The sequence below is a fragment of the Nilaparvata lugens genome, chromosome 13 (assembly GCF_014356525.2).
Source record: "Nilaparvata lugens isolate BPH chromosome 13, ASM1435652v1, whole genome shotgun sequence".
In the NCBI taxonomy this organism is placed as follows: Eukaryota; Metazoa; Arthropoda; class Insecta; order Hemiptera; family Delphacidae; genus Nilaparvata; species Nilaparvata lugens.
In genome coordinates, this window is record NC_052516.1 from 5171681 (window position 1) to 5188209 (window position 16529).

At 34.1% G+C, this 16529-nt stretch overlaps 1 protein-coding gene across 2 annotated transcripts; it reads right to left on the reverse strand.

Annotated features, from left to right (window-relative positions):
- Nucleotides 1-1346: 1346 nt before the first annotated feature.
- Nucleotides 1347-16037, reverse strand: LOC111046124. 2 transcript variants are annotated; one of them, XM_039439636.1, is made up of 6 exons: nt 15584-16037; nt 10583-11501; nt 9239-9338; nt 7681-7782; nt 5192-5347; nt 1347-1498 (listed from the first exon to the last, which is right to left on the reverse strand). In XM_039439636.1, exons 2-6 carry the CDS (start codon nt 11491-11493, stop codon nt 1424-1426), a joined length of 1344 nt encoding a protein of 447 aa, XP_039295570.1. In that variant the 5' UTR covers nt 11494-11501; nt 15584-16037; the 3' UTR covers nt 1347-1423. The 2 variants fall into 2 exon arrangements, with proteins under 2 accessions (XP_039295570.1, XP_039295569.1); XM_039439635.1 differs by lacking the exon at nt 15584-16037 and having other exon boundaries at nt 10583-11634.
- Nucleotides 16038-16529: the final 492 nt, after the last annotated feature.

Genomic DNA, 16529 nt, shown 5'->3' on the forward strand with positions numbered 1-16529 from the left:
GTCGAGGATGGCCGGGCGACGGGCGCTCTAGAGGCAGTTCGGCGTCCCCTCTCTCAGCGGAAGGACCTACGAAAAGGCCAGGAGTGGAACTCGCGTAGGTCACGAGTTTGTGGGTGGAGAGGCCAAAACTCACTACTGCTCAAAGAAGGGCGGCCATTTACGCAAAACTTTTTGGGAGAGGTGATGCTTATTTTGACCCTGCAGAGTTTCGGAGGGGCAAAAAGAAAGACCTAAGAGACCAAAGATGGGTGAAACTCCAGGCACAAATGTGGGTGAAGAGGCTGAGTCGAGGATGGCCGGGCGACGGGCGCTCTAGAGGCAGTTCGGCGTCCCCTCTCTCAGCGGAAGGACCTACAAAAAGGCCAGGAGTGGAACTCACGTAGGTCACGAGTTTGTGGGTGGAGAGGCCAAAACTCACCACTGCTCAAAGAAGGGCGGCCATTCAGGCAAAACTTCTTGGGAGAGGTGAGGCTTTTGACCCTGCAGAGTTTCGGAGGGGCAAAAAGAAAAACCCAAGAGACCAGAGATGGGTGAAACTCCAGGCACAAGTGTGGGTCAAGAGGCTGAGTCAAGGGTGGCCAGGCGCCATAGAGGCAACTTGGCCGCCCCTTCCTCAGCGGAAGGACCGACAAAGAAGACCAGGAGTGGAACTCACGTAGGTCACGAGGACTAATCAGTCTGAAGAGACTGCCAAGCATATCACACTGGATTGCGACAAGGATTGCAGCCAGGTGATGAATGGAATGTTAGTACAGTATAGTACTCCTGGTTCTTGTAAAGGACACAGGTATTGGTTTGCCTAACTAATATACTACTTGGGAACACAATAAGCTTCGGTTGACGTGTGGGGTTCTTTGAACCTTTGGATCCTTGAATTCGTCCCTTCAAAAACAATAAACAATTAGGTCTATAGTGAGGTCCACGTTATAACGGCAGTATTTGATTAACATTGGTGTTGATATCCTTGTCTATCATTCAACAAAGTAGATCATCTTTTCGTCTTTTTCATGCATTCATTCATGAAATTATTCAATTTATGAACATTATTTTAATAACTGCATTCAATCATTCATTTTATGAACAATATTATGTGGATGCCACTTCAGCTGCATATAAATACTGTACTGGAACTCAGAAAAATACCTTTAGAAATAATTGAGGAGAATTGTGAAATTAATATTGACCTTTAGAAACTGGGGAAAATTGTGACATGAATACTGACCTTATTTAGAAACTGGGGAAAATTTTGAAATGAATACTGACCTTTAGAAACTGAGAAAAATTGTGAAATGAATACTGACCTTTAGAAACTGAGAAAAATTGTGCAATGAATACAGGACTACAAATTTTCAAAGCCAATATTTTTATTGTTGAGAACATATTTTTATAAAAATAAGTCCAAATCGTTGAATTTATTCATTCATCACATCGCTTGTGATTGGTTTGCAAGTTTCTTGGAGTAGAGAACATTTCCCACCGAGAAGGCAAACTTCATCAACTGTAATCACAAGACATTTAATAATAATTAAAATAAGTGTAATCAAAATTTCAAGGCAAATCTAATCACTGCTATCAAAGAGGACATTAGTATAAGACACTTATAATAGAGACATACAAGTATACTAGTTCACATTAATTCAACTAATTTTGTGAGGTCCACTTTATAATGGCAGTGGAGAAAGATAGGAGAACTGCGTTGGCGATTCTCTGCCTTGCCATTATACCTTCTGTAGAGTATAAATATCTGTAGGTATAGTTAATACAGGTATATCTGATATAATATAAACTGTTCATCCTTGTTTAGAATAATCAATCACATTTCATTCATCATAATGAATAGATTGTAATATTACATTTTTTCTCGATTAAAATCGAATCTTCAATTCGAGATCTATAAAACTTGATAGTAAATATCAGAGTAATCGATATGCGGACAACTTTTTAACTGAGAATTTATCGTAAAATAATTGTGTTGCACATTACATGGTATCACCGAAACTGAGTTGACAGAATTAACAGATGAATAGATCATTATAAATATAGAGGATGTATATAAATTTAAAATAACAGTTTCGAAATAAAGTTTTATTGAGAACAAATGTAAAATGTAAATTCTAAACTTGTAATTTATAATTTTTTGGAATTTAATATTGGTGATGTGTTCATGACGTCAACACTGGTTTTGAGGTGGGGCTTTACTCTGTACTTGTTAGGGTCTCTCTAAAAAAATGGTGGCTGGCTATGTGTTCTGGTTTTGTGTTCTCTGAATATTTTTCTGTTTAAGTGAATTTTTAATGTTTTAAATTGAGTTTTGAACAGTTTTATGGTGTTCTAATTTTGTATAAAATTGTTTTGTGTGTTTACAAGCCTATAGCCATTGTTTTTCAACTATATAAATTTAATGGATAAGTATTTAGCTTGTAATGATGTTAGATGCTTAAGTGTGTAAGGTATTTTTTTGTGGATTTCTGTTGTATATTGCCAAAATTCTTCTGAAGATTATAAGTTGGTTTGCTCTGAAAACTGGATTTCTCATTCATAGGCGATAGATCCATTCATAGTTTATCAAGAATCTACCATTTTGGAGCCGATAACTTCCTGTAGGTTAATAGGTGTGAAATGCTATCCAACCTATTTAGGAGAAATTGGTAGCATGGCAAGATGTATGATTATTTCAAATCAAGTATAGATGATGACACTAAATGAATAATGAATTTATTGCCGAATACAAGAAATATTTTTACAAATAAAATAATCATTAAATTACAATAGTTTTTGGCATGACTGGAAAAAGAAGCCTTGAGCTCCAGCCACGAGTAAATCTAATCAAATTTTTATTATTGCAATAAACAAACATTGATTGCATCGACAAAAGTAATTTGAACATAATTATTCATGAAAGAAAGAAAGAAAGTCGATTTTTAAATGGAAAATATTTTAATTTTAAGTTTTTGCAATGCATTGTTTATGAAAATTTTTATATTTTTCACATTTGTAAAGTTTGTTTAATGATTTTGGCCATAAATATTTCTTTCTTTCTTTCTTTCATATAAAACATTCGTACATAGTCACAAAATCTAAGAGCAGACCAGAAATTAAAGCAGCTTAGAAACAATAATATTATGGATAGGCATTGCAGTTCAACATTTCTTCAACCGAGTAAAATGCTATCTCCTTCAACCATTTCGTTAAAATAGACTTAAATCTTCTACTGTTGAAACTTCAGATGATAGAATATTAAACATTTTCACACTAAAATAGCTGTACATTCTTTGCGTACTATGAATTTTTAAAATTTCATAGAAATATGAATGAACTGGTTGAGAATAGCGCTTTACTTTTGATTTCAAAGTGCTATATAAATTGAATGGGAAAGACTAAGAAATTGTCAAAAAAACACTGATTTATTGATAATTAGAAAGACCGGTTTCGGTTATTACACCATTGTCAATCTCTGATAAACTCAAGAAACCGGTCTTTCTAATTATCAATAAATCAGTGGTTTTTTGACAATTTCTTAGTCTTTTTCATTCAATATGAATAATTACCACAATATCAACTTCTCAACTACACAAAAAGTGCTATATAAATTTTCTCTTTTGAATAATCAAGTACCTTAATACACATTTCAGGGGAATTTGGGTTAACATTAAATATAAGCAAGCCTGACCCGACTCGGATCAATCCGACCACCAGATCTAGTGTTATATTCATGAATGTCTCTTCTTAAATTGAAAAACTACGGTTATCTTTCACATACATCAAGCATTCAAAATGAAAATACAAGGAAGAGTCAGCAAACCATTGGCTGAAAACACCGGCTTGCCAGATTCCCTCATGCCTAAGTGCTCTTTTTTGACAAAGAAAAACATCTTTCGCACCACTAGAGTCACTCCATAACAGAGTTCCATATGAATAAATGAATAAATGAATTTATTTCCTTCTGAAATTACAAATTACAAAAGTAGAAATTAAATAGTATCTTGGAAATTATACTGATCACGTATCCAGTTGTGTGATCAGATAATCAAAGTATAATTAACAAGGTAAAAACATTATCAACTTAAATAATAAATAATAAAAATAAAAATAAACTTGTAAAGTTTGTAGGTATTGTAGATGGGAGTGAAAAAAGCATAATATCATAGGAAAAATAGCGTTAGTAAATATCCCATTGTATAGGGTGTTTATGTGGCAACTTTTACTGTTATCTCAAGCCGATTACTGTTGATTATTGTCTATTTTTACTGTTTTGGCCGGGTGAGAGTGTATGAATGGCACAATATGAGAGACTACCAGCGTCACACTGCTTCAGGGGATAGAACCATAGAGAAACAATAGCGTAAGTAGATATCCCATGGTATAGGGTGTTTATGTGGCAACTTTTACTGTTATCTTAAGCCGATTACTGTTGATTATTGTCTATTTTTACTGTTTTGGCCGGGTGAGAGTGTATGAATGGCACAATATGAGAGACTACCAGCGTCACACTGCTTCAGGGCATAGAACTATGTGGACTATGGGCTTGAGATAACAGTAAAAGTTGCGACATAAAACGCCCTATACCATGGGATATCTACTTATGCTATTGTTTCTCTATGATAATATGCAGTAAGAACAGGATTAGCACTGGTACAAGACTTAAGTTTCTTCAATAAAAAATATTATCTTTTTAGTCTGCTACAAAGTGAATCTGTATGGCTAGTCCAAGTAAACTTAGAATCAAGATGAATTCCAAGTAGCTTTTACCATAGAGAAACGATAGCATAAGTAGATATCCCATGGTATAGGGCGTTTATGTCGCAACTTTTACTCTTATCCCAAACCGATAGTTCACGTAGTTCTTTCCTATGCAGCTGTGTGACGCTGGTAGTCTCTCAAATTGTGCCGTTCGTACACTATCACCCCAACAAAACAGTAAAAATTGACAATAATCGACAGTAATCGGCTTGAGATAACAGTAAAAGTTGCGACATAAATTCCCTATACTATGGGATATCTACTTACGCTATTGTTTCTCTATGCTTTTACTGATTAATCCAATTGAGATGATTGTATTAACTTGACGTTTATCCAACTGTATGGATGATTTCTTTATTTTTGTTGAATAAGATAATTATTGTATTCTAATGGAGGATATTAGCATGTAGGTATATAAAACTATTCTATGATAGATAGTTGGTAAACTGACATCTTTGAAAGCCATATAGTTGAGCAGATATATGCCATACGGTTTCATCTCAGTGTCAACATTGGCCCTGGTCATCATAATGCAGACTGTCTGCCTGAACCAGCGAGGCTTATCCGTCCATGGAAGCTGTGTAATAGACTGTCGCAGAATCTGGTTCTGAAAACAAAAATTAGGACAATAATATTTATTTATTTATAAAAAAGGTACAATATGTGAGAGCACCAGGAGGACCCCATTATTGCTCTCACAATACATTAATTATAAATATCGGGGACCGAGCTTCGCTCTGGAGTACAAAAAAATAAAAAATTATTACGAAAGAAAAAATTATAATAACATTCATACAGAAATGTTCCATCTAATCACAGTAAATTGAGATTAATTCCTAGAGGGATGCAAAAATATCCAAAAAGGCCCAGTTGCACAAAAGCCGGTTAAATTTCACTTCACGTGAACCAAATCAGAGAATACCATTTAAAAAAGATGGATCTACTGGAATTAATCAGGATTGAAAATAACCAGGCTTTTTTGCAACAGCCACTAAGTAGGCCTACCTGATTGAATGATTACAAATGTTTAACAGCTGTGTCATAATTTTGACACAGTCCCACACACATGAACTCGTTCACTCACTTCCATCACCAACAGACGATCCTTTTATTAAAAGGATAATTTATTATTATTCATCCTTGGAAAAACATCTGATGATAATTATTTCGTCGTCTGTTGGTGATGGAAGTTAGTGAGCGAGTTCATGTGTGTGGGACTGTCCTTTAGCAAGTTTTCTCAAGGATGAGACCTAGTGCAATCGAATCTTTATATTATAAACCTACTATGTTCTCAATTTCGTGAGAATCGTTAGAGCCATTTTCGAGATCCGGTGAAATACAAACATATAAACATCTAAACATCCAAACATCTAAACATATGAACATATAAACAGAAGTTGCTCGTTTAATAGTATAGGATTATTATTAAACGAAAATACCAATTAAATGCTGTAAATCACCCCGAAGACTTCTGCTACTGCAAATATTGACAACAGGGTAAACAGCTAGATGGAAATTCGATGAGCTTAATAATAAAATAAAGATTTCGTTTAATAGTAATTATTCATTAATTAGCATCTGAATAAATGCAATTTACAATTTATTTCCATCTGTAGATAGTTATACATCTTGGAATACGATAAGGATTAAACTTGAAAGAATTGAAACTTGAATTGTGAAGATTGAACCCCAAAGTTTACAGAAGCTACGATAATCACAGTTATAAAATTGTATAATAGGATATTTTTGTATGTATAAAGCTGTATTCACAGACATCAGTATCAAAATCTGTGTCTAGTTCAGTGAGAATTTGATTCCCATACGTTCTTATGATACTGTTCACACCCTCTCGGTTGGTATGAACTGAAATAGTCCTATTTCATGGGAATCATATTTGAACTGTACAGGAAATAGACACTGATATGGTGTGAGAATCAAGCTTATATAGTGAGGCCTACGTTATAATTGCAGTAGAGAATGATAGGAGAACAGTGTTGCTGATTCTCGGCCTTGCTACTGCCTTCTATAGAGGATAGCTGATACCGGTATATTTGATGTAATATTAACTGTTCATTCTTGTTTGAAATAATTCAAATTATATTTTATTCGTCAAGATAATATATTTTTCAATTATGAAGTAGTTAATTCTCATAATATTGGTCTCAATAGAATATTCGTGAAACCAACTCATAAGCTGCGTTTACACCAAAGTTATTAACAAAATGGTTTATTTTTCCCTGCTTACAGATTCTAATAGATTAAACAGAGCTTGACAAACACATATGCACATCATGTGTATGATAAGTTATGTTCAATCTAATAGAATCTATAAGGACGGAAAAATAAACATTTTGAATTTATAATGTAAATTAAAAAAATATAAATTTTTTTTAAATTTAGTGTAAACGCAGCTTTATTGCAATTCAACAGCTGGTGAGAGAAATAAAACATCATAATAGCTAGACCAAAATAATTGATCGAGACTTGCTTAGCTTATACAGTTTTAAAGATTAATCTTCGATAAATTTGAAAAATTTTCAATGTAAGCATAAAGCTAGGCGCATACCAGTGAGCCAAGACAAGACAAGACATGATCAAACACGTTCAGTCACAATACTTCACATAGTTGCTTATGAAGACATGTCTAATTGCAATGACTAATCAGTGTGAAATGCGTCACAAGCAGCTATGTGAAGTATTGTGACTAAACGTGTCTGATCATGTCTTGACCTGGTGTGCTATGAAGACATGTCTAATTGCAATGACTAATCAGTGTGAAATGCGTCACAAGCAGCTATGTGAAGTATTGTGACTAAACGTGTCTGATCATGTCTTGACCTGGTGTGCGCCTACCCTAACACTGTATTTCACAGTGGTTTATATCAATCAAACTGTACAAGAAGAACCGTTTTATTATGGAGGGGAAAAATGTTTAATTACCTGGTTAAAAATACGTTGTCCATTACGATAAACAAAGAAAACTGTGAGGTTGACCAATGTGAATAATACACCGTAGTAAACAGTCCTTTTCACGTCATTCGACTGAAAAAAAACAGAAAATTAGGACCATGTCTCGTCGGAAAATATAAAGATCATGAAGAATAAACGGAGCCTATCAGTCTCAAGTTGATTGATTGAATATTTTTCAAAATATTATTGTGCTTTAAGCTACGTTTACACCAAAAGTTATCAAAAAAAAGCTTTTTGGCTTCAAAATTTTCTGAAATAACTCAATTTATTCAAAGTGCGGTGATATTAAGTGCAAAATTTGACTATAATTTGGTATTTTAATCATTCTAAATTCAAAATTTCTAGCTAATATATATTCTTGGACAGAACTTTGAACTTTAAATTTCCTCAGTAAGAACATATTAACCTATTTTTCGGACACTTCATTATTTATCAAATTTGGGAACAGAATAGTTTTGGGCTATGCCTGTTGTTCTATCCCGATTATATTCATATGATTTGTAATTATATCAACGAATAAATAAATAAATTATATCAACAAAATGTTTTTTCTCTGTCCTTATAGATTCTATTAGATTGAACATAACTTATCATACACATTATTTTCATTTTATTCATATGGCTTTTATTGGCAGGGAGATCCTTTTGTATGTTCTGCCTTGTCGTATTTCCCAATGACATTTCCTATCAACACTCATGTTTAAAGGTTATATATATAGGGTTCTTCATACACATGATGAGCATATTTGTTTGTCAAGCTCAGTTTAATCGAATAGAATCTATAAGGACGGAAAAATAGACATTTTGTTAATAACTTTGGTGTAAACGCAGCTTTATTGTTCTTCGGTTTCCCAAAACGTTTCTTCTCAGTATATTCCCAAACTTTTATGAATAAATGAATTTATTTCCTCCTCAAATTACAAATTACAAAAGTAGAAATTAAATAGTATCTTGGAAATTATACTGATCACGTATCCAGTTGTGTGATCAGATAATCAAGGTATAATTAACAAGGTAAAAACATTATCAACTTAAATAATTTTCTCACTTGTGAGAAAATAATATTTCTTAATTTTCGTTATAGACTCCCAGTTGCACGTTCTTAAACCATGATTAATTAAACTACAATTGATTAAATTACGTCATCTAACGAAACCAATGTCACAAGAATCAATTATTATAAGAGAGGAAATCGTCATGAATCAGTAGTTAATCTCTACTAAAGTTAATAGCTGAACCGCCATCACAGTGACGTATGTAGGAGGCGCTAATTGTGGGAGTGGCTTGTCTAGGCCAATGACAGACGTTCACTTATTAGGGCATTCATCTACCAATCCTATCGCTAACTTTCATTGCCATACTGTACTAAACTCAAATCAGACTGTGATAAACAAAAAAATCTTACATATAATGTACATTCTGTTACTCATAATTGAATTGATTAGCTCACGATGAATTGAGTTAAAATTTGAATTTGATTGACTCATTCATAATTGAATTAAATTCAAATTTTATTGAAGTGACTTACCGTGAGCATAAAATATGCGTTATAGCAAGAATCATTCAGTATAACCAGATTCAGCACTGACATTGAAAAGGCACTATTTGTGGCACACAGTCTGAAATTCCTGAAATAAAAATTAATAATTAAATTTTATCTCTCTCAAATTGGTTACAACGTAGAGAAAACATAGAGAGTTACAACATACTACTGATGGAAATTACCGAGATATTGCATTTATTCAAATTCTAATGAATTAATAATTATTATTAAACGAAAATCCAAATTAAATGCTGTAAATCGATCACCCCGAAGACTTCTGCACTGCAAATATTGACAACAGGGTGAACAGCTAGATGGAAATTCGATGAGCGCTACTATTCAAAAATTATTTGTCAGCCCGGGAATCAAACCCAGTACCTCCTAATTTATACATTCTAGCTGTTTACCCTGTTGTCAATATTTGCAGTAGCATAAGTCTTCGGGGTGATTTGCAGTATTTAATTGGGATTCTCGTTTGATAATAATAATAGTTACAACATGGTTTACTAGGGATTGAAAATGATGTAACAATTAAAATAATTTCTCACGAAGGTTTGATGAAGTGTCATCACCCAAATTTGGAAGAAAAATAGCACAAGGATTGTCTTAGTATTCTATCTATAAACTTTAGAATATTAAGTTTGTTTTTTAGTCCTGCAAAGTTGTTTCTTTAATATGTGAATATTTCCTATTTTAGTGATAATACTGTGAAATATTTCTTCTATGTTTGGTTTTGAAGCATCTAAATTTAAAAATCTACTCTGTGAAAAAATTAAGGACTGAAAATTTTGTGAAGTGAACAACTACAAGACTCAACCTATTTCGGACTATGTGTAACCTTATCTAAATTTGGGAGAGGAATAGCACAAGGTTACCTTATTTTTTCTCTCCCTATCATTTTGATTATGCACTTATTGTATGAATTAATAAAGAATAAATAAAAACTTTGTGTGTAGTTGAGAAGTTGATATTGTGGTAATTATTCATATTAAATATAAAACTAAGAGATTATCAAAAACCAAAGATTTATTGATACTTAGAAAGACCGATTTCGGTTGCTACACCATTGTCAATCTCTGATAAACTATAAACTCCGATTACATTATAGTTATAAACTAGTTATAAACCGGTCTTCCTAAGTATCAATAATTCTGTGGTTTTTGACAATTTCTTAGTCTCTTTATTTAAAATAAATTTGAAGAATGTTATCAATCAGTGTCATTTGTACATAAGTAATGTAATAAATTTGAATGTGACATGCAATTTTAAGTCGTATTTCCAATAAAAATTATAAAATTTGCTTACAATTTTCTCTCTCACCTTACCTACCTCAAAAGATTCTGATGACATTTCACAATACGATGCATGTCCTTTTTCAGAGCCACCTCATCTATTTTATACATTTCCTCCTCTCTGTCTGCTATCTTCCTGTATATCACTCCCTCTCTGTCTTCTATATTCCCATACATCTCCTCCTCTCTCTCTCCCATCCTTCCATACATCTCCTCCTCTCTCTCTCCCATCGTTCCACACATCTCTCCCTCTCTTTCACCACCAAAATCCCTGGTTAAATCATCTAACAACAGATAAATCGTCTCAAAATCAGCTACAATTCGATCAGTCGATAGGCAAACAGTGTTTTGTATAAAAAACCCTTCAGTACCTAAAACTACCACTATAAGGGTTTGTAAAGTGAACGCGTACACAAAAAACGCTGACGGGTCTGAATCAGGAGGGGTATGAGAGGGGAAGGGTGTCATCCATCCCTCGGAACCCTTTGATCCCGGCTTCATACCCAACATCGTATTGAAAACATTTCTATTAATCACCCCCAAACATAAAAACAACATAAACATAGAAATATACTTGGACGTCGCCTCCATGTCCTTCCGTTTTCTATTAAAAAACTTTTCCAGCCTCTCCCATTTTTCGACACTTTTCCCAGTGTACTCAGATTTGTCAACCATGAAATCATTCTCCACTAACTCTATCAGTTTCAACTTCTTTTCAGGGTTTAAACTGTGTTCTATGATGCAGAAATACATGACAATGTCTTCCAAGATGACCTTGATTGAGACAAGGGTGACTTCGCCATCTTGTTCGATGAGCATCGTGTTGAAAACATCGCTCAGCACTAGGACGCAAAGCAGGATGGATAGTACAAAAGGTAGAGAGTTGATGGAGAATTTGTCATACTTCAGGAAATTGATGAATTTCTTCAGGAAGATTGTGCCCTCCATATATGTTCCTGCAACAAAATTATTAGGGGTTTCAAACTGGAAACTTGATGTACTAAAATCTTGAAGAATTGAAAATAAGCCTGTAACCATCCTCGGTAATTTAAGAACCTATATGCAAAATTTTAAGTTAATCAGATGAGTCTTAGTTCATACGTGATGATGCGTCTTTCGTGTATTCCGTATACCGTACATGTACTTTTCTACTGTTCTTTTCTCTATTATATTATTATAGTGAGGCCCACTTTATAATGGCAGTGGATAAAGATAGGAGAATAGCGATGCCGATTCTCTCCATTAATTCATTATATTTCCACACCGTCAAAACATAATTGGCATCGTTGTGGACCTAGAAAAGGGTAGTACCACCGGCTTTGTCGAATGATAGACAAGGATAGCAAAACCAAAGTTGAAAAAATACTGTCATTATAACGTGGACCTCACTATAGGTCTATAGATTCAATGTTTCCAGCTCATCACGCAGATGAGAAAACAACTAGAAACAAACAAACTGGGAAAGAGTCTCGTCCGATGAGCGATTTTGGGGCTAGCAGTCCGCTGAGCGATCCATTGTTCAGAATAACAATGAGGATAGGCAGACGCTATGAATGGGAGGTCTTGGGTGTCATTAATCATCAGGGACAGTGACAGAGGCAGGCCACAAGCGTATATGTGTATACTCGCAATACATTGATGATGATTGAATCAGTACCTATCACCTTCCTTGAAAAGGAATCAGTAATAATTGTTAAGCAAAGATCGAATAGCTTTCTGCTTCGAACAGTTAAAATTCATCTTCATTATAACCTATAATATATTTATATATAAACATTTACAATTCCAACAAGTTCTATCAATCATCTGCATTTCTTCAAGTGAATGAGTAACACTACTGCAAATAGATAAAATCTGGTGTGGTACACTCACACAACTTTCCTTGCTCATATTTGAAACTACGATCAGACTTTTGTATAAGTGTATATATAATTGTTTCCAGAGTACTTTTTCCTTTGTGTAAATTGTGAAATTCGATGATTTTTTTTAGTCGTCATTTTTTAAAGTCGTCAAAACAGCTGTTCTACAGATGAAATATCTCGACTATGTGTTCTTTTTATGAACTGCTCTACCTACCTACCTCATGCACGAGAAGGAGGTTACAAAGTCCATTTCTCAAGGATGGGGTGGACCCCCCATTAGTTTCCCAGAAAGGAGACTCATGCCAGTTAATAGAGCTGATAATTAACTATACAGAGTATGAATTTGAAAAAATCGGTCAAGTTATTTTGAGAAAATCGTGAAAAACATGGTTTTTTCAGTAAGTATCCGCCATTTTTCTCAAGTATATTACGGAGCTCCTGCAATTTTCTCAGAAATGAGACTCATGTCAGTTGATAGGGCTTATAAATAGCTATACATGGTATGAATTTAAAGAAAATCGTAAGAGCCGTTTTCGAGAAAACCGTGAATAACATGGTTTTTCAGTGATTATCCGCCATTTTTCACAAGAATATTACGGAGCTCCTGCAATTTTCCCAGAAATGAGACTCATGTCAGTTGATAGGGCTTATAAATAGCTATCCATGGTATAAATTTGAAGAAAATCGTTAGAGCCGTTTTCGAGAAAACCGTGAAAAACATGGTTTTTTAGTAATTATCCGCCATTTTGAATTCAATTTTATTGAATTTCTTATTGTCAGATCCTCATGGTATAAGGACCTTAAGTTTGAAATTTCAAGTCAATCGGTTGATTAGGAATGGAGTTATCGTGTTCACAGACATACACACATATACACACACAGACCAACACCCAAAAATCATGTTTTTGGACTCAGGGGACCTTGAAACGTATGGAAAACTTGAAATTAGGGTACCTTAATTTTTTTTGGAAAGCAATACTTTCCTTACCTATGGTAGTATGGCAAGGAAAGTGATAAGGTATAAAGTATCTCACAGATTCAAATATCACTAGTAAAATGCTAGTCAGTTGCACAGACTTTTGAGAACAGTTTGCAGAATTGATAACAGTTCATTGGATAAAATTATTATTTAACAACAAATGATTTGTTTTTATGGAAGGTGATGGGTTTTGAAGTTCTGATTCAATCATTATCATCAATATGATATCGTATAGAGTATACACACGACACTACCCATTTAGCCTTGCTCCGTCACATTCCCTGATGATTAATGACACCCAAGTCCTCCCATTTTTAGCGTCTGCCTATCCTTATTGTTATTCTGAACAATGGATCGCTCAGTGGACTATTTTTTGCTGAATCGCTCATTGGAAATCGCTTATCGGACGACACCAATAGGAACACTCACACTAAACGCTTGCTAGTTGCGTTATTCAGTGTGAGCAGCTACATGCATGTCACGACGTGTGTTTCAATTAATGAATGACATAATAATTGAATGACACTTTCCAGATTTTGTTACTCGGCTCATCACGTGCACTTGCACATATACGCATCCAATGTAACCACACCCTATGCTTATTATATCTGTATTTGTACAGAAACAGTAAGATACAGATATAATAAGCATAGCATCTGCTGATGAGATGTGAATTGTGCGTGTTCGTGGCACATAAGTTGTACACATATTGTGGCACAACTATTTATTTACTGTTGTAAATAAATAAATAAATAAGTCTATACACATCTAAAGCTGAGTACAGATATACACGCTTTTCATCTCACTTTTAATCAGCTGATTATAACTGTATTTTTACAGAAACGGTAAGATACAGATATAAAAAGCTTGGCATCTGCTGATTAAAAGTGAATTGCTCATGTTCGCGGCGCGTAAATCTGTACGCACCTTTAGGCTAGCTAGCTACATACATATCGATTTTTGTTCGTACGATTTTTTCCGTCCCTATAAATTCTATTACATTAAATACATGAATATCGGGGACCGAGCTTCGCTCTGGAGTACAAAAGCATAAAACATTTATTTACGAAAGAAGAAATTATAATAACATTCATAAGATTCATACAGAAATGTTCTATCTAACCACAGTAAATTGAGATTAATTCCCAGAGGAATGCAAAAATTTTCCTCACAAAGGCCCAGTTACACAAAAGCCGGTCAAATTTTAATCCTGATTAACTTCACGTGAACCAAATCAGAGAAGACCATTTCAAAAAGATGGATCTACTGGAATTAATCAGGATTGAAAATAACCCGGCTTTTTTGAAATTGGCACTATAAGTACCTGATTGAATGATTACAAAAGTTTAACAGCTGAGTCATAATTTTGACACAGTCCCACACACATGAACTCGCTCACTCACTTACATCACCAACATACGATGAAATAATTATTATCAGATGTTTTTCCAAGGATGAATAATAATTATCCTTTTAATGTCCTTCAACGAGTTTTCCCAGGGATGAGACCTAGTGCAATCGAATCTTTATATTATAAACCTATGTTATGAATTTCGTGAGAATCGTTAGAACCGTTTTCGAGATCCGGTAACATATAAACATCTGAACATATAAACAGAAGTTGCTCGTTTAATAGTATAGGTTTCTGACAGATGATGTTTGTCAAGTTCTGTTTAATCTGATAGAATACACTAGTGGTTCTGTGAACAGTAGACCTCACGCAGTATTCTCATCCACAAGTACCTGATTGAAAATATAGACCTTATGGAAATACAGCAATAGACTGGCTTCTCCACACATCTGTGTAATCACTTGCCAGCTGATTCATGATGAATAATTCTATAGTCTGATTTTTACTCTAATATTGGCGTATGAAGGAGGCTCCTTTTTCCTTTTATATTATCCTTGAAATGCAAAATTTCCAAAAACCTTGTATATACGTCGACGCGCAATTAGAAAAGGAACATACCTATCAAATTTCATGAAAATCTATTACCGCGTTTCGCCGTAAATGCGCAACATATAAACATATAAACATTAAGAGAAATGCCAAACCGTCTACTTGAATCTTAGACCTCACTTCGCTCGGTCAATAAGGACGACAAAATAGCGTACAAACAAAAATCGATGTGTGTGTGCGGGTAATATAAATTTTTCTTTCTAGAAAAAAATCCAGCACCTTTTCAGTGCATCTTACCTCTTTGCTAGTCTGGAAGCAAATGTTACCCTTCCATTGCCAAACTAGTCCAAAAAAGGTAATCTAAAGTTGTCCAGTCTGCTCCATCTCCAAAATTATAGCTTGCAAAAAATAATAACAGCTGCCACAGTAATTATCAGTAACTGTTCCACGAAAATACCCCAGCAAAAACAGTAGTAATCGTTACACTTTAATCGTTTTTAGTTTATTATTCTCAGAAACTGTTGCCAAAATCATAGACCACTAGTTTCATCTTGAAATAGATGGTGATAATAATTATGCAGCAGTATCCAGGTGTAATAACTGGTCATTACTAGAATTGTTTCTTCGGAGGTATGAATGATTTATGAGAATTTCCTAAAATATTTTCGGAATATTCCAGTGTTTTTAATATTAAAAGAAGGATAGTTTCTCATGAATCTCTTACAGGGAACAGTGGTTAAGTTGCTCCTTTGAGATAAGCTTAAAAGGAAAAGTGAAAAATCATGTTTCATATAATTACATATAATATACATACAATGTTATCGTATCTACTTGAATAGTTTAATTTACATTTAACTAACTTTTCAGTATTTGATGCATCATCATCAGTTGTAGAACAACACAGGTAAGCCAGCATTGCACAGAAGGCTGTTAAATTTTAATCACGATTAAATGTCACGTGAACCAATCAGAGAAGTCTTGAAAAAACACGAGAACCAATAAGAGAAAAATAATCTTCTTTTCAGAAAAACCTTCTCTAATTGGTTTTCGTGGAATTTAATCATGATCGAATTTAACAGGGTTTTGTACAACTGGGTGATAGAGTTTCATAATCGAAGAGAAACAGAATATGTTTTTTTTTTAATCATCTTATTGAGACTGACTTTTCAAAGCTGAAAGTATCATTGTTATTAGCTGTACTACAATTCAGGTAGACAACTGTATTCATTTTATTATACTGGAA

Excerpts from the sequence above, each read along its gene's own strand:
- LOC111046124 (XM_039439635.1), bottom strand. The coding sequence starts at position 11,583 with ATGGTTACAGGCTTATTTTCAATTCTTCAAGATTTTAGTACATCAAGT. Across the intron at positions 9,339-10,582 it reads TGTCATCAGAATCTTTTGAG|GAATTTCAGACTGTGTGCCA; the intron begins GTAGGTAAGGTG and ends TTTTTATTTCAG. Across the intron at positions 7,783-9,238 it reads ACGCATATTTTATGCTCACG|TCGAATGACGTGAAAAGGAC; the intron begins GTAAGTCACTTC and ends GTTTTTTTTCAG.